The sequence below is a fragment of the Strix aluco genome, chromosome 2 (assembly GCF_031877795.1).
Source record: "Strix aluco isolate bStrAlu1 chromosome 2, bStrAlu1.hap1, whole genome shotgun sequence".
NCBI classification, from domain to species: Eukaryota; Metazoa; Chordata; class Aves; order Strigiformes; family Strigidae; genus Strix; species Strix aluco.
Window position 1 is genome coordinate 65,129,881 of NC_133932.1, and position 23,662 is coordinate 65,153,542.

The following is a 23,662-nucleotide window of genomic DNA, read 5'->3' on the forward strand; positions in this document are numbered from 1 at the left end:
GTGCTAAACCTCTGCAGCCTAGCATAAGGTAAACCAGTGCTCATTTCAGTTTCCTTAATACAGCATCCTGTAATTTGCAGTAGCTTAACAGCTGCTACATGAGTAGCTGAGCTATTCTTACAGCAGGAGAAGACAGCTGGGGAGGGGGAATCATGGCAGCCATCCTAATTTTAAGCAAAATGAAAATAAGAGCGTTTAAATGCTCCATGCCCAGTTTCTGTTCACGAAATCTAGAATAAAGAGTTTGCTAGCAATCTCTATAGAGTCTTCAGATATCGACATGGAATCCGTAATGCAACTGCATAGCAATAAGTATCTCTACAAATCAGCTCTGGCTAGTAACTGACACAATTGCTGTTCCAGTAATGTCCAATTTACCTTTTCCATTTAGTTTAAAACAGTAATCCTCAGATACAAAAGGTGATCTTGTAAAATGTTGGTATAGAATGGATGTCATCTCAGACTTACAAAACTGTTCTCCATACGGTTTGTTTTGGGTTTTTTTTTCCTGTGGCAGCTCTGCAGGCTTAGCATGGGATCAGAGACAAGGTAGATGTCTGTATCATCACCAGCAATTACACAAGTCAGTTAACAGCATTGTTAACAAGTGCACCAGAAACAAATAGTCTAGCTATTGGAACCTTGCAGCATTAAGAATAAAAAAAAATCTTAATTTAAATAAAGCTTGTTTTTTATTTTATTAACATGTTTCTGGCCGTACTGTGAGTTCATCCAGCATTCCAAAGGAGGACTCTCTATTGCCCACTTTCCTGCATACTGACTGAGTAATTTGCAGGACCTGAAAAAAATTCTGAAGCGTATTATAATGTTGCTTTGCTGTGGGAAAGACAGACCTGTAAGAACTTGGCCAAAACTAGTTGCAGTTGTATCACTTTGAAGGATAGGTGAAGGCTGCACAGTGTGTTAACAATGATAAATTTACAGGTGCTTCATATTTTGATTGTTTGCAGAGTGTTAGACCTACACCACAGAATGAAGCTATAACAGTACATTTCAAGCCAGTTACGTTAAAAGCCTCTGAAAGTAAATATACCAAAGTTGCAAGTATTAGCTTTGATGGTAAGTACTGCTCCTCTCTTCTTAGAACTTGTCAAGCGCTGCTTAAAACTTGCTGAAACTTCATGAATTATTTTCACTCTCTTAATAAAATGTTTGTAATTTTGAGAAGGAAATGGAATTTTCCTACCTGGAAAAGGCTTATAGTTCTAACTTCAGGTATTTCTGAAGGAATTGTCTCTGATCATAATCAGCAAGTAACAGACTGGTAAATACTGGTGAGCAGAGAAGGAATTCCTAATTCTTCCATTAAACATAAGCAGTATTCTTACGTTAAAACACTGATTATTTAAAACATTGTTACTCTAAAGAGGCATTTGCTTTTGAGAAATCCTAACAAAGCAGGATGTGTTCCTTGCAGTAACATATATTAGAGGAGAGTATATCTCTTGGATTGGTCTTTGATCCTTCCAAAGTTTAAAAAATAATCCAAAATCTTATTTGTAAAAAAATTACATTTTATGTTGGAATGGCCGTGGAAATAGGGCTCAGTCATGCTCTTACTGTGAAAGCTGGCTTATTTTATTTTGCTGTCTTGAATCTGTATTAAAGAAAAAGGGAGGTGAAGGTGGAAAAACCTTTTACTGGTACCATTCCTACAAAGGTATGTTATGTATGCTGATACTGACTTTCATTTATATCTTTATGAAAGAAATGATGGGTCATTTTCCTCGTGCGTAGTGTGACTGTAAATACTATGCTGACATTTAGTAGAAAGCACCTTCATTTTTATAGAGATTTTAATCAACTGTCAGAATGCTGTTAACCTACTCAGATGTTACTGCTTTAAGATAGTAGTTGGTGCTGTAAGTCTTTCTGCCTGGATTGCTTAAAAGTGGAAGTTTATAGATGCAATGTTTTTCATTTCATGGTTTTAGAAGTTGCATGGATAGAGAGGAGAGGATTGATTTTTATTATTGTTATTTATTGATTAGCACTTTAGATATTAAATAGCTTATGATTTGTAAGACGAGTGAAGTATGTTTTAGCCTATAAATAAATTCTGAAATAGCTGAACTTTGTCAGCATGAGGTGGTAATATGTTCAGATTTTGAAGCTAGAGGGAATTGTTATATGAGGACCTTCTGACTAACACTAGATCTTGGAAGGAGTGGTAGTTGGGGGGAAAATTACCCAGTCAAGCTGCTCAATGTGTTTAAGGGTTTGACTTGGTGAATTCTTTTTAGTGAAGCAGCCAGCCCTAAATATTTGCTATTTCAGCTGTCCTAATGCATGCAAGGGCTTTAAGGGCTGGTGGTTTGTCCTAACTAGTATTTGAATTTCTTGACTTTTCTGGCGATATTGCCACCAGGCTACTGTTGCTTGTTCTGTGATCTTGGAGAAGATGTGTGAGCATCGTTCTTGGTGCTTGTGTAGTTTGGGTTCTTACATGGATTCGGATTGTATTTCTGTAAAGTTTAGCATGTCTTTGATTTCTTCATTATTAAAATGTTGCTGCATTCCTGTCCCAAAGTCCTGCTCAACTGGTAGTTCCAAGTGAGGAGTCCAGCCATCTCAAGTTTCTGTTCTGTTAGTGGAGGGATAGGTATATTCTACACTCTTGAGTGGGGAATTCAGCTCACCTGGGATCTGATTTGTCCTCTGGACGTGTCCAAGTTATTTATTTGACAGGAACAACCAGGCTTCCCTATCATAGATAAGCTTACTAACTCCAGGCAGGTCAGCTAACTGGTGTTAAGGAGGAGGAATTCAGAACTCTGATATGTTACTTCCTAGACATATTTCATGTCAGTTGCTTATTGAAATTTCCTTAAGATCCATTTTTTCTCTTCTGTGATACTTCATTTCTGGACTAGGTCTGTGCTTTTATTCTTCCACTCTTCCTAGCCTAACCTAATGGATCATTTTTTTGTCTGCTTTAACAAACTTCTTATATTCTTGTGTGTACAGCATCAAAAGCAAAAAAAGCATCACAGTCTTCTGGGAAAATAACTGTTAAAGCAAAGGAGAAGAGCTATTCCAAACTTGAAATACCATATCAAGCAGAAGTGTTGGATGGGTAAGCTTACAGTAATTGAACATAGTTTAAAAACTAAATGCTGTAAATTAGCTGATGTAGCAGGGAATTTAGCCTTTTTAGAGGGAGAAGGGATATAAGGAGTTAATACCCTGGTTTTCTGAATCTGGAGGTCATTTAGAACTCCAGTTAGTTTTTGATTTTTTTTCTGTTTTTACACTAGTAGATGAGGGAGTCTTAGTAATACATACGCTGGTTTCAAGGCTTGGATTCAGAGTGACCTTAGTGAGTTTCTTTTCAGAGCAACTGAAGGCTGCAGATGAGACATTTTAAAAATGCAGTATTGGAAATTTTTCCAGTTTTGTATTTGCAGTTCTATCACTACGTGAAGTAAGGGTAGAGAAAATATTTTTGGTTTCCAGCAAAATTTTGTTATTTATTTACAAAGTGTGGCTAAGCTGACTTTAAAGTTATTGTGGAAATTAATTGCTACTTTATCAACAGAACTGATAGAATATTTTCAAGGCAAATGAACTAAACCTTACCTATCAGAACTTGTGTTGCAGATGTCTGATTTGGTTAATAAGGCGTATGCATGATTTGCAAACTGTCTTAGTACTTCAGCACTTCTTTTTAGTCCTCCTAATATGCTGATTCACATATTTTCTTCTCTCGCTTGAATTACTTAATTATCAATGCCCCTGTAGTGCTAATAATATAGTTTCAGCATGCAGTGGGGTATGTACGTTTTTTTGGATTGAATGAATTCTAATCTTTTGTGTAAGAAAAACATTTTATATTGGGGGAAAGTCTTTATTTTTCTCATACTGTTTTCTTTTAATAGATATTTAGGATTTGATCATGCTGCCACACTGTTTCATATCCGTGATGGTGCTGCTGATTCTGTGGAAAGACTGATCTATCTAACAAACACATTCAGTTTTGCAGTCCTTATACATGATGTTGTGTTACCAGAAGAAGCAAAACCAATGTTTAAAGTAAGCCCCATTTCCATGAACATTTTTACCTAATAGTAAATGTTTAAATGTTCTGCACTTTGTTAAATTGTAACATCGATCTTCATTGTTCACTGATCTAGGTCCAGAACTTCAGTAAACCAGTCTTAATTCCGCCTAATGAATCCAGATATATTTTTACACTTCATTTTATGCCTTCCACATCATCTGTTCATATAGATAATAATATTTTACTTATCACCAATGCTTCTAAATTTCACCTACCTGTCCGAGCATACACGGGATTTTTAGATGTAAGTATTTTCCTTTTTTTAGCTACTTTAGTCTAATTAGAGGCAAACTTCATAGGACTGGTTTTAATTCTTTGTTATACTTCTATGGGAGGATGGCTTTTTTAATTTCAGAATGATTTTACCAGTTCTTTCCTTAAACAGCTTCAGTTACTGCTGAAAAAATTTTTTTTGTTCCCTTCAGTTTTACATAGCAAATGTATAGAATTTTGACATTGTCACGGTACTGCTGTATTAGACTTATTAATGTGTGTGTTAATGAGTTTAGAGTTTGAGCACATTTTATATTTAACTTAAGCTAAAATACCTTTATCAATCTTTCTAGTACTTTGTACTGCCTCCAAAAACTGAGGAACGATTTATAGATTTTGGCATATTGAGTGCAACAGAAGCTACAAGCATCTTATTTGCAGTCATCAACAGCAATCCAATAGAGGTAAGGATGGATTTATTTTTAGTTTGCCTTTTAAAAAATTTTACATCAGTGTTGTTACTGAAAACAGTACCTTTTGTTCTTTTTAAGCTGGCTATAAAAAGTTGGCATATCATAGGAGATGGTTTGGCCATAGAACTTCTAGCAACTGAAAAGGGAAACAGAACAACAATAATTGCAAACCACCATGAACTACAAAATGCTAGTGCATCCGTTCAGTCTTCAGTAAGTAATCCTTTGAATCCATTGCTTAAAGCTAGATTTAGGAGGGGGGAAAAAAGAGACAAATCTGTGCAACTTCTTGCAGTTTCATTTTAGCAGAGGGGAGGGAGGCTAAGAATTCATAATTTTTGTCTGAATTTGAATATGAGAAAGCGTGTGGAATTTTTAAATTTTATTTTAAGAAGCAGTATTATGTTCAGATTCGTTAGATTTTGAAAGGGGAAACTTCAGAAGCAGTAACTTCCATGCCCTCAGATGATGCTTATCATTTATTTGGGAAGAGTGGAATTTACCACCTCAAAGAATAGATAATTTTTATGTTAGTAACTTATGTGTTTGAATCTTTCTTTTTACCACTGACAGTTGTTTCAAGTGGATTTTGATTCAGTTTAAAGAAATAAAGAGGATGTTGGGCATGTTTTTAGTGAAATTTCTTTCCATTTAATGGAATACAATGGATAACTTTTTCTACCATATACAGGTGATACTAGCATCAGGTTATTATGCTGTGTTTAGAGTAAAGCTAATAGCGAAAGAACTTGAAGGAATTCATGACGGAGCTGTACAAATCACAACGGATTATGAGGTACATCTATTGTATATTCACGGGTGTTGTCCATATGATATGTTCAGTTTTTAAGCATGAAGTTTTAAGATTTATATTAGTGGACAGATTGAAATATCAGGGAGAAGCTGAGTTTCGAAGGGAGCTCTGGAGGTCAAGTTATCTCTGCATGTTAACCCTGTATTAGATGACAGTAATGCTACTACTCATGCTGTGTCTTCTCTGAAGGAATGAGGAATGACTTTCATTATGATTTTCATCTTGCTTTCAGAAATACCCGTTTAAATCTGACATAATGCTTTGAGGTGTGGGTTCTTCAATGCCTTGACACATCCTGAAAGCATCAGTGCATGGATCTTTTGGTATAACACATGCTGACACTGTGCTTTTTGGTATCTTATCAGTTACTGAAATTGAGCTATAATTTCAGAGGGTTTTTTTGTCAAAACCCAATGTGAAAGTTGTTTTGGAGAAATTGCAGTTTACTGACAGTTGATGAAACGGAGTTTTTAGACTAAGATTAATAAGGAGAGAACAACTAGTTAATTCTCAACTTCATATGCCTTTCCTGTTAATAAATTATTTTGTAGAAGAGAGATTCTAATACATAATGGAATCTGTATTTAATATCTTTGGGTGATATAGATACAAAAAAAAAAGTGACACACTGCTTATGAAGTCAGGAAGTTATATAGCTTGTTGTGTGGTTCTGATGAAGCTACAGAAAATGGGAAATTCCTGATTTCTGACAGTTATCTGAGATTGTAAGTTTTTTTAATATGTCCATGCATGTATGTGACCCTTCAGTTACAGAATCTGAAGTGCTTTATTTTCTTGCTTGTTCATACAAGTTATTCTACTTGTATTAGTAGCTTTAATAATACACAGAAAGGATCTCATTACCATCCCTTCCACACTCCTTTTTCTAAGTCTATGTCTATATCAGGGTCTAACCATGACTTAGTCTAATGGTTTTTTGAGAAGTTCGGTATATCCTCTTCCCTCATACTCACTTACTTTAAAGATGTTATCTTCCTGTTTTCCAACAAAGTAAACCCCATTCAAGTGAGACCTATATAATCCCCCACTGGAGAACTTTTTATGTTAAAATGGAGAATATTTTAACTGTGCTTTTCTGTTCCATGTAGAATGGTGCTAAGTATGACTGAGCAGAGGTGTGCTTCCTGACAATACGGACTGACTGTTCCAAATACAATGATGTGTTGAAATCTTAATTCATCTCCATGTTTTAAATGTGTATATAAACCTAGACTACATTAATTGTAAAAAATCAGGGTTTTGTTATTCTATGCAATTTAAAAGTGGAAAAGACATTTAAAGACCGAAATGAAATTTAAGATTTTTTTCCTAAAATTTTCTTGTTCTTTTTTTCCAGATTTTAACTATACCAGTGAAGGCAGTGATTGCTGTAGGCTCGCTGACTTGCTCCCCAAAACATGTTTTCCTTCCACCTTCTTTTCCGGTAAGAGAGTTGGGTCATAGCATTAAATGTTTTCTTGCTGCGTTTTTTTATTTATCTGTCCTTTTGCAAGAGAAACCACTGACTTGAACTTTGGGTGTCAAATTGCTGGAGAGATTGTGCTACCAAACTGTTATGATTCAGTTTGTGGCTATTTTTTGGTTTGGGTGGTTTTTCCCCTCCCCCCTACGTGTCCCAAGCATGAGTTATCCCTATATCTCCTCTACTGCCCACTTGAATGGGATCTTGGAATACTGATATAATCCCAAACCTGATTCTTTGAGGCTTCATTCTAACATAGCTGCGGTTGCTTGGTTATTACCAATTCATGTGCATTAGCACAAGAGCGAGAGTGAGATGAAATTGCATAAATGCATTTTTCAAATTCCTGAAGTGCAATACCAAAGACAACTAAGTCACCTGATAAACTGACGTTTTAGTATAAGAAGTCCTTGGTCTCTGTGGAAGCATTATTGTATTGTCTCCACACTGAAAGTAGATCTTCTTGAGGGTACATGGTGGAGTACATGAACAGGAAAGCATGGAAGCTGTGTAAGTCTACAGCTCTCTGCAAAAATATGTAATGGCTGTTTTCATCCCTGCTCCTGCAGTAGTGTTTATTCAGTGAGTGCTGAAAGCAGCTTCTTCGCTCAGAGCTACAGACTCAAGCAGCAAGCTATTCACTAGATAATACTTTCTTCTCACTTGGTATTCAGCATAACCATAGAAGCATGGACAGTCAAGGCATATTGACTTTGCAATCGGTATTTCATTGAAGTCTGAACTTTGTGACCTTCTGATGAGTGTGGACAATGTAATATGACAGAAGAATCACAGGGAGAGAGGTTGGAAAAAAAGTAGCAAAAGGCATGAGACGGCAGTTTTCTGACAGGATAAAACTAACTCCATGCGTGTTGGTGGAAATGGTTTGTTTCCTTGTCTGTCCTGCATAGTCCAATCTGTTGTAGAGCACCGCCTGTTCTTACCTCCTCTCCCAAGAGCTCCTTAGTATCTCCTGCTTGTCTTACAATTTGTGTACTCTTAAATAGTAGCTTTTCACTGGTGCTTTATCAAATGCGTTACCTCACGTCTAGTAGATAAATGATAATTTTTTGAAAAAGTAATGCAATAGGTTTCATTGGATGAAGATAGGTCAGTCAGCAGGACTTCAGTAAATCATTGCTACATTTGCCCCATTATCCATTCCACCTTCCTTCTGATGTACTTCACAAATTGTTCTGAAGTCTTTTGCTACTCTTGAGGTCAAATGGTCATGCCTACAGTTGAAAAGATCACTCTTTTTTTTTTATCGTTAGGATGTATGTTTCCTATTTGACTATATGGCCTCACCGTTATATGGATATTTATTACACTGAATACCATATCTGTAACTTCATCTATGAACTGCTACATAAGCCTCTGATAAATTGAAATAACTTAAAGGTCCATTTCCCTTTCTTTCACCAAAGATAAAGCAGTTTATATATTCTGTATCCTAATTTATATATCCTAATTCCTGGCAAGATCATTGTCCCTCTTGAATGCCACATTAAAATACTTTGTTTTGGGCCACAAAGTAGTAGTTTCTTTTAATCTCCCTTTATTTTGTTCTAACTGGAATGGCTAAAGAGCTTCTCAGTGTATCAGTATATGTCCAAGGTCTTGGTCAGCTTGATTTTTTTTTTGGTTTGTTTGCTTTTGTTTTGGCAGGTACTACTTTCTGTAGCATCTGTGTTTCTCAGTCTCTGAGGCTGACTTCCTTGCTCTCATCATTCTCATACCCAGACTGCTGTGATTTTTTTATTGGCTTCATGCTCTTTTCTAGTAATGTTTTCATATAATTATTCATTCAGAGGACCTTTTGGTTCCTGCATTTTGTTTGGAAGTACAGACTCAGATATAATTATCACCTTTGACAAGATTCTAGACTGTTTTCTGTGTTCAAGCCCCAAGCTTTTCAGAGCAGTCAGCTTCCCTTACTACTTCTGTTAGTTGGTCTTTTGAAATTTGAGAACATTGACAGCAGACTTACATTTTCTTGAATTCATTTCAAGCTAAACTTGTGATCACTGAATTCATGATACTCTTGCATCTAGTTGTTCTGTAATGCATCCATTACTTATGAAAATAAAGCCTAAAATATTATCATTTCTTCTTGTTTCAGTGTTTGGTAGAGAAATCTGACAGCTATAACATCCAGGAATAACTAGGCGCTACAATTTTAGTAACACTTGCTTTTCAGTTCATACCTAGGATGTAATTCTCCTGCAGCTGCCCAGTTCCCAGTGCTGTCTGTCTCTATTTATAATTTTAGTGTATTTGCACCTAAGTCTGATCTCTGGTATTCTGTTGAAGTTTGTCAGCAGTGCACTGACGGTGTATACAGGCCTTGTAAAGATGAGTGTCTTGATTTAAACAGACCTTAGCTGTGTTGACTACTTCTTCATAATGGCATTTTTAGCTCACAGTGCCACCTCTCAATGCTTCCCTGATCAAAGCTCATCTTTGAGAACCTGTACATTAAATAGCATTGTTCTGTTTTTCTTATTACTGTTGGGTAAAGTCATCTTCCCTTATCCGTTGTTTCATGTCTAAATGGTGTGCAAAGGTCTTAGTAAAATACTGTTCGTTTGTTCTACAGTTTAACAAACTTGCCCAATTGATGGCAGTTTGTTTCTCGTAGGATTCCATAGGTGAAGCTCAGACATACCTCCTATTCAGTTTAACAGGACTATACTGTTTAGAGATTTATTATTGTATTTTCTTTCCCTCTGTGATTGCTACTATTTAGACTGTAACAGTATGTGACTATTTCCTGAGGCCCCAGTCAAATTTTGAGCCTGCAAAAGTGCATCTCCCATCTCTCCACTTCAGTCCTTACCTTACAGAAATTTTTAAAAAGATGAAAGTATTGATTTAAGAGGGGAACATGAAAAACTCTAGTCATGTTCATTAGAAGATAGTCCTGAGTATTTAAACTTGCTTGTATTCATTAATTATATATAAATCTGAAATTTTGGCACCAGTCTGTCTTGAGTTGTGCATTCTTGTTTGTTTTTGGTTTTTTGTTTATTGTTTACTCTATACTTGTCAGGGTTGGGTTTTGAGATAAGGTGAAAAACATGACCACAGAATCCTCGATTTACAGGTGAGGGCAGGGGGAGAGCTTAAGCATTGTAATGATTCTGGTAGTGACAAACAAACTACATATTCTATGCTTAAAAGGTAAAACAATGTTTGACTCGGAAGAAAAGGCAGGGTGTAAAGTTGTGGGGAAAAACTTGCACTGTTTTCTTTTTAAATGTTGTCATTTTAGTGCCCGGTGTCTTAATCTCATTGGGAGTGGGAAGGAAGGTTGTACCTATGTTTATAATGCCCGCTGTCACCTGTAGTGTTTGTTCTGTAGAGCTTCACTCCACTGTTCCCTTTCAGGTTATTTCTAAGTACTAGCAACTATGTACTAGATCTCTTACAAGAAGCTTGTTTCCCTTTTGTAATAGGAGACTCAGAAAACTGAAGTTTTCTCTTGCCTCTGGTACTTTTTTGACATGATTTGATTAAGCAGAAGTGTTGTCCTAGCTCTTCAAGACACTTAAGGTGTACTTAATTTTGAAAGAGAGATGAACTATGTTTGGAAGCAGATGGAGGAAAGAATACAACTTCACAGAAACTGACCTTGATTACAAGTGGTGTTTTTTTAAGATAGCATAGTTAAAAATCTCAATTTAACATTTCAGCTCCGCTGTGGTCTTTGCCAGCCTGCATAAATGAATACATATGCTAGGGAAAATGCATATCCAGCAGACTTTTCTCATCCTTTCTTTTCTTTAGGGAAAAGTAGTTCACCAGAGCCTGAACATTATGAACTCCTTTTCTCAGAAAGTGAAAATACAACACATACGCTCCCTGTCGGAAGATGTAAGGTTTTATTATAAGAGGCTAAGAAGTAATAAAGAAGATTTAGAGCCAGGAAAAAAATCAAAGGTTTGTGTATGCCTTATTTCTACATGTTTACAAGTTCTTTCGTACATATAGCATATGCTAAGTTTCTGTGGTCATCAGAAATCTTCTTTCTTTGGTCATTAGATTTACTCTGCTGTTTCTTAGTTGATCACTCTTCTCTGTTTTGCAGATTGCAAATATTTATTTTGATCCTGGTTTACAATGTGGAGATCATTGTTATGTAGGCTTGCCTTTTCTATCTAAACGTAAGTAATGTTCAACTTTATAATGAAAATCTTTAAAAAAAGTTTTCTCCTTAAGCAATGATTTTACATGAGGAGTTTAAAAAACACGTTGTGTTTTAAAGCGGAATCCAAAGTTCAGCACAGCATAGCAATGCAAGAAGATGCATGGGATTCTGACTGGGATTTGCATGAGAGCTTATTCAAAGAATGGACGGAAATAAAAGAGAACTCAAGCCACAGGTAAGTATTTTATCCCTGTTACCTTCTCAGGCCTTAAATCACTAGATAATTTTGTGTTATGTGTGCTTTTATACAAGGTTTCTTAATATTGCAGTGCTCTTTGAGAGGGGCCAAGAAGGAGTTACTTGGCCTTCTCTGCAAACCTTTAAAGAGAACGTTTTAAAAGTTAAAAAACAGTAGTAATTTCCTCAAGTCAAGCACAACACTCAAAGTTACTATTTGCTGGAGTATGCTGCAGTTCTTGAAAAGATGTCAACAGCAAGGCAATCTCTACTCTGCAGAGATTTCTGAAAACAGATTATGCTGTTTGTGCAGTGTCCTTGCTTAATCTGTTTTAAAGTAGTAGCCTCAGTATCCCTCTAAGATTTCATAAGGTTTTCTATTGCTACTGTTGAGATTATTGCAGTTCAGTGAAATATCAAATTTTCTGGTGTTTTACCTTGAGACTTGCTAAATAGGAGGTGATTAATGATTGCTATTTAATATTTAGAAAAAGTCAAACTCTAGGCTGCTATATACCTTTTGAACATCTGTTTTCTCCTACCTAAAGTGATTTAATCTCCAAGAGACACAATTTGGCATTAACAGCAAGTGCATGTGTCTCTTGTGATGATAGCATCCAGACTACTATTTCAAAAAGGTATGCATATTTGCAGAGAACAAAAATGACTCTATGTATCTAAACAGAGTAACAAAAGCATACCTCCTTAATCACTTTTTGTTATAAATGTTAATAAATCCTGAACAAATTTGACCTAAACAGAATCCTCTATTTAGCCACCCTGGTAACTTTCAAGAATGTCCTATCACCGACAGTAAGGGACAATTCAATTGAAAACTACTTCTGAATAAGTAGCAGTTCTAGCTAGAATACCCAGTGCTTTAATGTTATTTAATATAATATATAATCTAGAATATGCAATGCTTTTAAAAAGAGTTAAAATTAACCAGCTATCCAAGGAGAAGCTGCTCCTTCTGAATACAGAGGGGTTCTGACTTGGGCATTTTGGAGCCTCTCCAAAGTATTTCTCTAGGTTTGAAGTCTAGTGTTTCATCTGTTTTGCTGACTGGAGAACTCAATACTGTTAGTCTTGTTTCAGCTTATGGTGGAGAGCTTGCAGGAGAACAGGAATCAAGTCTGTTGCAGAGGCTGGTTAATAGCAAAGGACTTCATTCACTAATGGAAATGGTAGCTGGTCCCAAGTGTGACTAGTTCAGATTTGCTTTAGATTTGTTAGACAGGAGTACAGGCACAATCTCCGTGTATCCATTGCAGCTAGAGTACACGGACAGATTTCCTGTACATTACGCACGTGCAGGCACAATATGTTTTCTGGATAATGGATGTCTGGATGTTGTATTGGAAACAGACTGTAGCAGGACTGATGTTTTTCCTTTCTAATGTTTATACCTTTGCAAATCATCAAATATATTTTGCGTTATTTTTCTTACTGATCTGAATCTCGGTTATATTCTCAAAACTTGTTTCTGCAATACTAAAGGCTAGGTACTTCCTAATGAAAGATAAAATTTGTGTCTCTGTGTCCAGAGAGCGGTGATTTAAGAGAAGTGCAAATACTGAAATGTTTTTGATGCATTGCCGAAGTCCTGCCATGTTTTCTGCTCACCTTTATCCATAAACAGACCATAAGAGAAATTGGAATGGATGGATGTTGACAACAATACTTAAATAGATAACATCTTTAGAATCTTTGGGTTGGTCTTGTATAGCATGTTTTGGTGGTTTTTGTTATGGTTTCTAATAGTGCTACGTATAGGCAGAGCTCAATTTTTTTTAAATTTGCATATAAATACAATGTACCATTCTATTTCTCAAGCTAGTGTTGTTTTCAGGGTGCTTTTAGGCACTCTGCTTTTTACAGGCTTTTCCTATTTCAGTCCTGTAAAGTAAGTTTTATAACTATTTCTCCAGGCTGAATGCTGTATTTGAAGTAGACACAGATCTTCAGAAGGATGTCCAGTTGAAAATTACAGCAGAAATGGCCTGGCCTTCCATACTGAGTTCACCACGCCATCTAAGCTTCCCGCTTACCAATACAAACAGTTCATCAGTAAGTTATTTTGTTGATAGTATCATTTTGTAGGGACTGCATTTTAAATAACTATTTCTAATTACATTAACCCCAGTGTAAACTTTACAAAAATTGTGGTTTTGAATAGGAAGAAGAAATTTTTCTAGAAAATCCAGCTGACGTTCCTGTGTATGTTCAGTTCCTTCCTGTAGCTCTCTATTCTAACCCATCCACCTTCGTTGAGAAAATGTTGGAACGGTAAGTATTGTTTCAGAGTAGTTAGGCCATTCTCAGTCTACAGCAAAATGCATTTTACAAAAAATGCATGCAGTATTTGGCAGCTGTGTTGGTAGTTACAGTTTTGGCCTCTTCTAGAATTTGAATCATTAGGCCAGTTGAGAACTGAATCTAGGCTGATTGCCATTGAATGCACATTTGTATTTTCTGATAAGCTGAAATGGTATTTACATTTCTTCCTTAACTTGAAGTATAAGGGAGTGGGGGGGGCGAGGATAAGAAAAATCAAATGATCCTTTCAGCTGCATATTGTTTGAGTCCTGCCATAAATTCTTGATTTGTGCTAAAATCCTGAAGTATGAGTATGTCATTATCTTCCCTGATCTGGGAAAAAAAATTGCATGTCTGTTTCAGGTTTAATTTGAGTAAGCCAACCAATTTCAATCTGAGGACTCTAGAGTTCCAGGTCTTCAGAAATTGTGTAAGTATTTAAATATGTTTTTAAGATTTTAAAATGTAGATATTTTCATGTTTTAATAGGACTTCGGTTGTACATGTCTTCAAGTTTAGGTATTAGTGTGTGTGAAAAATGTGATGCTTCTGTTGGATATTTTCAGGGAATTGGGAAAAGTAATTTTTCTTCAAATGTAACAGTTAAAATGCTGATTTCTTCTGTATGGTTACCGTATAATAGGATTGCAGAAGTTACAGGAAAACTGCATTTATTCATCGTGTTACTGATACAGGATTATTTTCTTTGGTGTAGTGGTTGGTAGTTCTAAAATTGACGAAGTATTGAGTTTTGCATTGCTTTGTTCTTTATTTTAAATGATTTGAGTTTTGTGGACAACTTTAAGTATGTGCTTTTTCATATAGAGCATTCCATATCCTGATCACCTTCTTCTCTCATCCAATATATATGCCTTCTCCCCTCCGTTTCCAGTTAGTTTTAGATTAGCAGTTTGATGCTTGCACAGTATCTAAAGGCAAGCTTAACAAAATACACTTTTTTCAATAGTTCTTCTATTTTAAGTTTGCTTTTTTCCTTTACTTAGGAAAAACAATATTCTAAAAATGTTTTAATTGAGGGAACATTTTGAGGGTAGAAAATGTTACATAATGGCTTAATGCTAATTTGGTGTTTAAAATATACATTTAAAAAATTCTGAACTCCTCTTTTTACTAGAGGAATTTATGAATCCACATGTGTATGGTTTAGCTCAGTTCTGTCTTGCTGTATTCTTCTGCTTCTTAATAACCACAGATGGTTTACTAATAAGTAGAGAAGTTCTTGTGCTATCAGAATTTCTGGTTAAAAAAAACGATATATATCAAGTTACACTTCTTTATGGCAAGACCAATTTTCTAGCTAAAATAATAATTTCTATCAAATATATGTAAAATATCCTATTTTTAAAATTGTTACTTTGTTTCCCCACTCTCTTAAGGTCCAGCCACTACAGAGCACTGTAGGACTTACAAAGGGCCTGGCTCGTCATTCAGTGTTAAGCCTAATATTAAAACCTGGTGAGAGAAAGTCTGTCAAAGTAAAGTTCACTCCAGTTCTTAATAAAACAATTTCATCATTAATTGTTATCAGGTATGACAGATACTTCCAAAATATATGAGTTTTTCCTGATGTTTTTTATTTATATATAAGATCATACTTGTGATCAGCTGCCAATAAGAAACTATTGCTTTTACAAGAATAATTGTAGAATTCTATGTGTCTGGAGAAAGATTTAATTTAAATGTAATTGTGATATGTTTTATAGTAGTTAAACTGTATTCAGTGCATACTTTCTAATATAAATACATCATCCACTGTTATACTTGGAGACTTGAATTCTTAATTACATACTACACTACCTTGAAAGCAGGGACTGTAGTTACAGACACCATTTGGGAGATCAAGCTGCAGTGCAAGTTCAGTCTTTCTAGTTAAGAGCTCTGAATAACTATTGCAGTTTTGTATCAGATGTGATATGTTAATATGATGAAGTATAAATTTTTAACTAGTACTTAATTGGATTTTTTAATTTGTACTTTATGTTGTGATTCCTTAGGTTTTTGTCTTACAAACACTATGTTTGAGACTCCCCACTATTTGCTTCCATATTGTGGGGAATTATCTGTGGAACTGCTTATATTTCTGTTCTCCAGATTTGGGATAAAACTTCATAGAAGAGAAGCTTGCAGGAGCAATTGACTTCATAATTCTTTTATGAATGTTTCCCATTTTTCTTTGTACACAGAAATAATTTGACTGTAATAGATGCCATAATGGTACAGGGACAAGGAACAACTGAGAGCTTGAAGGTTGCAGGCAAATCTCCTGGTGCAGGAAGTTCTTTACGCTTTAAAATCACAGAAGCATTATTGAAAGACTGTTCAGAAAGTGAGTACTTCTTGAGTTACTATGCTGAACAGAAAAGAAATTACATTTTATGTGTACAACTTGAAATGTGTGGAAATATTTTTCCCCTGTTAATTAGAAAAGATGAAACAAAAGCCCTTCATCCACTAAAATTCAAGATAGAGGAGGTGAAGATCCTAGTGTATTTACTAGGATAATCTCTAATTCCTAAATTTAAGTCAAACTGGATCACAGATGCAACTTTCTGTATGGGTTTTTTTTTTTTCCTCCCACCTTCAGAATCTGTATGCACACAGCCAACAGGGGAAGAAGGTAGGGTATGTTCCTTGATGAAAATTAACTCCCAGCCAGATTCTATTCTGGGGTCAGAGGTTTTCTCCTCTGTGCCCCAGGCTTGCTTCCGAAAGGAGAGCTAAGAGTACTTGTATTACCAGAGGAACTGGTAAAAGAGGTTTAGTTGTATCTGGTATTAAAATCTGCTTTGGTATTTTGCAGATTTCCAGACATATATGTAAGGTGCCATCTTAATTATTATCTGAGATTATTCTGCTTTTTTTGAGGGATGAGTAAGAAAATTTCAAGTAAAGCTTAGTCGTTACCTCTTACATGTTGTGGTTTAGGGATTTTTTTGATAATAAGATACATGTAGCTCGGCCACGAATTTTAGTTTCACGAATTTAGTTTAGACTAAGCTTTAATTCTCCTTGTGCTGGGACTTCTCACAGAATACCACAACACTAAGCAGTACATCAAAGAACTTTACAGCTTAGATGATTTTTTGTGAGGCAGCAAAGGTTTGGGGGTTTGTGGTTTTTCCCTGATGAGTTAGAGTGCTCTAGAATTGTACAAGTGCCCTACCTGACAGTGATGAGAATCTGGCTTCAGAGATCTGTTCCTGCAGGTTATGTAAAGATTTCCATGGGCCTTGCTAGTCCCCTTTCCTGTTATAATACTGACAGAACTCTCTTCTACTGTGGAATATCAGTATAGTGAAGGATATCTGTTTAGCATAACACTAAACACTTTCTGCTGTTTGTTTCTAGAAATGAAATACAAAGAACCGAATTTCACACTGAGAAGAACATTTAAAGTGGAAAATACAGGGCAGCTGCAGATTAATGTGAAAACTATGGAGATCAGTGGCTACACGTGCGAAGGATATGGATTTAAAGTAGTTAACTGTCATGAATTTGCACTAAGTGCCAATGCCTCTAAAGACATTGTTATATTGTAAGTGTTTTTTCTTACATCTAAATGGAGCCTCATTAGGAGTTCTGTATACCTAATTATGTTTCAGAGGAGAACTCTGGTTAAATTCTGAGGTTTTTTACTTAAGGTTTGAGTGTTTGGGGGTGTTTTTTATACAACTTAAACCATGAAATTTTTCTCTCGCAAACGCTATTTGATTTTTAAATAACTTCAAATTTTCATGCCTGACTGTAGTATTACTTTTATTACTGTCCAGTAGGTATAACTTATTGAGCTGGAATAGTGTTACTATATGGGATTTTTATACGTTTCCTTCATTTGGGTTGTGAATGTACACGAGATCTACATTTACACATGGCTTTGGTGCATTGCAGTATGTAGAAGAGCCTTTAGACTAAGCATTATGGTCATAATGCACAGCATTTTAGTCTTGAATATTTTGTCTGTTCCCTTAATGATAATGATTGTTTAATTCTGACCATTTTTATTGTAAAAGATCTCCTCGCAAAAAACTAATCTTTTAACACTGCTTGGATGTAAAGTTAACTCTTCAGAATATAGTGTCTAAAAAGTTCAGAAGCTGCTTCTGTTCTGTAAGAGGATGTATGAGATACTGCAGGCAATGAAAATTCACTAGTATTTCTGCAACGATCTTAGTTTGTGATGAGATGGGAACATAGTGGTGATGTTTTTGAAAAGACGTGCAGTTGTGACTTAAAGGTGAAGCATTTAAAAGCTTTATAGCTCACATAATGGTCGGTTCCATTGCTTGCTTACAGCCGCTGATAAATTTTTTACTGCATTCATAGCTTTCTTTTAACAGATTTGGTCAAAATGTAACTTCATTTATAATACAACTTCATATGGTGTATCAGGGGTAATTTAGTATCAAATGTGTTAAGCATAGGTGTTTATGGACTTAGTCAAACACATCTTGAGGCATTTGAAAGATACTCATAAGTATTTTTAGGTTAATTGCATGGATGATTATTAGTCTTACTACTAGGGCTATTTGTTATAAATGTTCGATTGGGATGCCAGTCAGGGCAGTACTTGGTGGAGTGTTTTTAAATTTATGTATAATATAAATTATCTCAAACTGTCTTGCTGTTCATGTGAAAAGTTCTAACATGCTTTACTTTGTTTTCAGGTTTACACCTGATTTCACTGCTTCCAGAGTCATACGTGAATTAAAATTCATCACTGCAGGAGGCTCAGAATTCATCTTTGTCTTGAATGCATCTCTTCCGTATCACATGTTAGCAACATGTGCAGAAGCGCTACCCAGGCCCAACTGGGAACTGGCACTGTACATAATCATCTCAGGAATAATGAGGTAGCGTGTATATGTTTGCTCTTACCAGTATATGTGCACAAACTACCACTGCTTGAATACAGGTGACAGAGAAGTATATGTGTGTTCAGTACATGCTGTAATTGGTGTAAAATAAAAGAAGGTGAGGTGAAAAAGGAGAGCAAATTAATTAATGTTACTATGGATTGGTTGGGAACTGTTTAAGGCTGAGGAGTATGGACTTCTGCTCAAACTGAGGACAAAATAATACACTTGCTTGGGCTTGTCTCCTTAAGTGAGACACATACTGCTCTTAACTCTGGTAATGTGTAGTTTTTTGATAATTAAGCCAAACTTGAATCAAATTTTAAGTATTAAAGCACTGCTAACCGTGAACTCCCATAGAAATTTAAGCATCCTTCTGAAGTATTGTGCTTCAGAGAGATACGAGGCAGTGACTGTAATGAGCTTAGCAGATGCCTTGGATGAATTTAACTTTGCTGCCACTTGGATGTGACAGACAACTGGTGATACTAATAATGGGATTTCTGAGAACCTGAAGGGCATTGTTTGCCACACTGCACACCCAGAGGTTACGTAGTAGCATATTAATGCACCTTTTTCTCAGACATGTGTTACCTATGTCTGGTTGAAATAGGAGTTGAAAATTCCACTGTGTTCTCCTAGTCTAACTTCCACCTATCTTTTGTGTATTTGAAATCTGAGGCTATAAACGTGTCCCTGCTCATCCCCCACTGCCTTTATTCAAAGAAAACCCTAGCATAGAAACTTATCAGTGTAAGTTGTTATTTATCAGTAACAACAAATGCTGGTTTTCCTTTTTCATTAGTGTTAAGCTTACATCTTAGTGTGAGATGGATTGCTGCTGAAGATGCCTGTGATGAAAAAGTGATCTTTCTGTGTGCTGGAAAGCCAAAGCATTATCACAGATATGCAATATTCCTGCTTTTTTTTTTTTTTTTCATATTAAGATAGCAGCCCTTCCATTTTGCTGTACTATATTACATAAATGTTCAGTTAGGCTATCTTTCCTTCTAGAGATAGATAAAAGAAATAGAGAAGATACAGTTAAAGCCTGCTTCATTTTCTTTTTTGACTGTTCAGCACTTTCCTAAGTAACAGGAAAAATTCTGTTACTTAGAAAAGTTTGTTTCTAAACTAATATTGTATTACTTGGAAAGTCCTGAGTAGTACTTAAGTGGTTTTCTTCGGTATGTTTGCTAGAAATTTATAAGCTTAGTTTTTCTTTATTGACAAAGCGAATAATACTTGTCAGCTCGTAAGTGTAGTTTGTGTGGATAATTTTATATGTACTGTATTTGTTAATTAGACTTTACAAAAGAATACACAATACTAATCCTTTCTCTCACTATGTCTTTTTTCTACAAGTACAAAACACCCTTCTTTGCATTAAACTAGAGAAGAATCCTAATGTAACCATTTCATAATATTCCAAGGGTCCCGTGCACAGACAGCCTCTAACTTCTAGGATGCCATCATGCAGGGGTTTGCTAGTTGCCACTAAAACAATACGTCCATATTGTTGCAAAGCTATCCTTAATTTCTAGGAATTAACAACTCTAGGAGTTGTCTAGTTCATGTTTTTAATTTGATAAGGTGTTGTTTATTGTTGCCTTCTCTAAATCACTCTTGGTTTGAATTGTTACCATACTTGTGGCTCCAAGTTTTGAAGTCAAACTTGATAGGGTATATGCAAACACGACAAAGGAGTCAGTCCTTTTTGTGAAGAACTTGCCAACAAGGGATATGTGTGCTCCAGGATAAAACCGTGAGGGGAAAGAGGGATGTACCAAGATCATTCTTGGGTGTCTAGACCAGGTTACTCCCCACTGTGTAGTGTTCCCCACACTGATTTATCTTGTAATTTAAATGACATGAACACTTTAGGCCTCTTATATTTTTCTTTTTTAAATATTTTTTCTAAAAAGCAAAAAACCCAAACCACCACTGCTCCCACCACCACACCAAAACCAGGAAGTACAGTTAAAAAGACCACAAAACAAGATTTGTTCTGTTTTTCATTTCAAAGCTGGCATTTGTTTGTCAAAACATCAAAGTTGGCTTATGTAGAGTGAGTAGAGTCCTTACCCAGAGAGTGGCAGAGGAGAAGCCCTCAAGGTGACCTTTAGCTGCAGCCTCCCCTGTACAACCTCCGTGGAGCTCAGCATTGATACTGTGAGGGGAGCACTGAGGGGTTGAGGGGGAAAAGTGCCACCCACCCCACCAAAACCCTGTGCACTCCATCCCAAGTTTGTGTAGCACCATGGTGGTAGAGATGTGATGCTCTTGTTGGTATCAGTCTTGTGAAACTTCCAAAGAGCATCATGGATTACAGTTAACAGGTGAAAGAGATTATACCTAATTCCTTACATCCCAAAGGTAACTTCATTTTTGATGGCGTGGCACTGACAGCAAGCGTTACTCTTTTGAATAACAATTCGTGTAAGCTTGTCTGAAAAATTTCCCTATTTCTTTAGCTTTTCTGTTGCTTGTTAACATCATGGATGAAAATTATTTTTCCTACCTTCTGCCATCTGTTTATGCATCTAGAATCTTTTTTAATCCCTGAGGCAGAGAAAAAAGCACTGATAGCCAGGTATCAACAGCTGCCTTGGTCTCCAGAGTTGCTTGTATTTTTGGTGATAGTTAAAACTTAAAAGATTATACCTAGACTAGATTCTTTTGGCTAAAATTAAGCAAGAGGTATCTCATCCTTTTGTGTGAATTGATGCTGGTTTTCATACATTTGGCTTAGAAAAACTGGCAGTCAGAATAGGGGGGAGAACAGAAGCTGAAGTTGCTAATTTAAAGTTCTTTTCTCATAAACTTTCTAGGGTAATAGGCAAGGCAAGCTTTAGTCATCGTCATTGTGTCTCCTCCCCCTGAAACTCCTACCTGTTAGAAGCTGAAATCGATAGCAGTGCGATGAAGGTCTCTGCAGTGGTTTTATTGCTTCATTCAAAAATATAGTTCACTGCAGTGCGTTATGTAAGTGGAGAACTCCTAAACACGGTATTGCAGCAGATGCAGTTAGTTGTAAAACTCCTTGAAATAATATGCTTAAATTCTACTTCTCTGGGCAGCAGTACAATTCTGGGCAGAGGGTCTTTGCTTTTAAAATGGAATTGCACCAATGAGCTGTGAGAGCTGCTGACCACTTGGATGCCATTCTAATATTTTAATTGTATCTCTCTTTTTTTTGGATTGATGTTCTTGGCAACTGCATGTCAAACTTGCAGCTACCTTCCATTCTCAGTGGTAGTACCATGTATATCACACTAGGCTTGTGTATTTTATGGTTTTATCAGACAAAGTTGTGGTTTGGATGCAATTTGCAGCTTTTCAGTACGTTACAAACTTGTTGTCTTGTGTGATTAGATTCATTAAACTTAAAATGCTCAAAACTAAGAAATACTTAGATGACTGCCTGTCTTCTCTGCAGTGTACTCTTTCTCTTGGTAATTGGAACAGCCTATCTAGAAGCTCAAGGAATTTGGGAGCCATTTAGGAGACGCTTGTCCTTTGAGGCCTCAAACCCTCCCTTTGATATGGGAAGGCCACTTGATCTCAGGAGAATAGTTGGAATTTCATCTGATGGAAAGTAAGTATATGTTTAGGTTTTTTGTGGAATGTTTTCCCCTTTTTTTTCCTCTTTAATTACAAGGCCAGTAAGAAAGTAACACTTCTTTTTAGAACAGATGAATGAATAAAGAGCCTCCCAGTTATTTAAAAAGATGGCTTGAAAAAAAGATGAATTTTGTGATTGTGAGGAATATTAATCTTTTGGGAAAAAAAAAAAAAAATCCCAAGCGAAACCAAACCTTGTCAAATTTCCTGTTAATGTTCTCAAAAATGGAAGGTATAGACTGCAGAAAAATTACAGGCCAGAAGTTCCTGTCTTTGGTGTCTTAAGTTAAAAAAAGATCATCTTCTTTTGGTGTTCCCTCCAAGATATATATTGACTGTCATTTTACTGTGTTTTGTTCATATGTACAGTGAGTGAGTGAACAGGAAATGGTAAAGGCTACTGACTTGTCCAATGAGTTTTAGGCATTTTTGTTGGTTATGTGCCAAGAATGGTGCAGTTCAAGGATTCTTCTGGATATAGTGATTCTTCTCTCCTGTGGAAGAATGGAAACATTGTAGAGTATACTTAAACACTTGTTGTTCTTCCAGCTTGAATGCGCTTGGATCAGATTCTAGTCACAGTTCATCCAGAGGGATCTATGGAGCAGGCAGTTCGTCTTCACGATCCAGTGCAGGGAATCATAAACAATGCAATGCAGCACCACACCTTCACAGCAATAGAAATGCACCTGATGTTGAAAACATCAAATCCAAAACCAGCTCAAGCACACCTAACAGGACTTCAGCACAAGCAGCTTCCATGCAGTCTGTGAACAGAGCGGGCCCCTTTACCTTGGATTCAGGTGCTGCAGCTCAGACTCATGCCGCGGGCAAAAGAGCCAAGGGGACGAGGCAGAACCAGCAGCCGCCGCAGCAGCAGGCAGCAGCTTTGGCAGAGCAGCCCCTCCAGCAACCCCCAGCATCTGGGCCCCAGCAGCAAGAGCAACATACTGAAAGTGCTTTGCCACAGCTACCGCTTCTGAGCCCCCCTCACGGCGAGTGTGCCAGCAGCAGAAGGCACAGCTCGGAGGATTCGGATCTCACTGGGCTCATAGAAACTATGGAAAAAGACTTTGACCACCCAGAATCCCCTTCCCCAGATGTGTTTACAGAGCAGCCCCCATCTCCACTAGCAAAAAACAAAGGTAATACAATTCTGCTTTTTCTAATGGGATGATTCATTATGTAAGCCACAGAACAAGATTTAATCAACCGTAAAGGTCATGTTTTCATAGCATGGAAAGTGATAGCTTCTCAGCTGTTCCCTGCCCTGCTCTATGTGCCTGTGTCTTCAACACTTCCTTTACTCATTTTATGGCAGCGAGGTTCTCCGTTGCAGTGCTAGGTTGTGATTCTTTCTGCAGAGTTTTTGGAACATTTTGATGAAAGCAAGT

The 23,662-nt window shown here is 36.5% G+C and overlaps 1 protein-coding gene across 1 annotated transcript in view; it reads left to right on the forward strand.

Moving 5' to 3' along the window:
* TMEM131 (transmembrane protein 131) overlaps positions 1–23,662 on the forward strand; it is a 101,738-nt gene that overhangs the window by 62,294 nt on the left and 15,782 nt on the right. The window contains exons 12-31 of the mRNA XM_074815033.1: positions 972–1,080; positions 2,989–3,097; positions 3,900–4,053; positions 4,155–4,325; positions 4,648–4,758; positions 4,846–4,980; positions 5,459–5,563; positions 6,939–7,025; positions 10,854–11,006; positions 11,155–11,230; positions 11,332–11,449; positions 13,383–13,521; positions 13,631–13,740; positions 14,134–14,200; positions 15,168–15,319; positions 15,975–16,117; positions 17,140–17,326; positions 18,456–18,641; positions 22,084–22,242; positions 22,818–23,413. Coding sequence (XP_074671134.1) covers positions 972–1,080; positions 2,989–3,097; positions 3,900–4,053; positions 4,155–4,325; positions 4,648–4,758; positions 4,846–4,980; positions 5,459–5,563; positions 6,939–7,025; positions 10,854–11,006; positions 11,155–11,230; positions 11,332–11,449; positions 13,383–13,521; positions 13,631–13,740; positions 14,134–14,200; positions 15,168–15,319; positions 15,975–16,117; positions 17,140–17,326; positions 18,456–18,641; positions 22,084–22,242; positions 22,818–23,413 — 3,067 coding nt within the window. The remainder of the gene's footprint in view (positions 1–971; positions 1,081–2,988; positions 3,098–3,899; positions 4,054–4,154; positions 4,326–4,647; positions 4,759–4,845; positions 4,981–5,458; positions 5,564–6,938; positions 7,026–10,853; positions 11,007–11,154; positions 11,231–11,331; positions 11,450–13,382; positions 13,522–13,630; positions 13,741–14,133; positions 14,201–15,167; positions 15,320–15,974; positions 16,118–17,139; positions 17,327–18,455; positions 18,642–22,083; positions 22,243–22,817; positions 23,414–23,662) is intronic.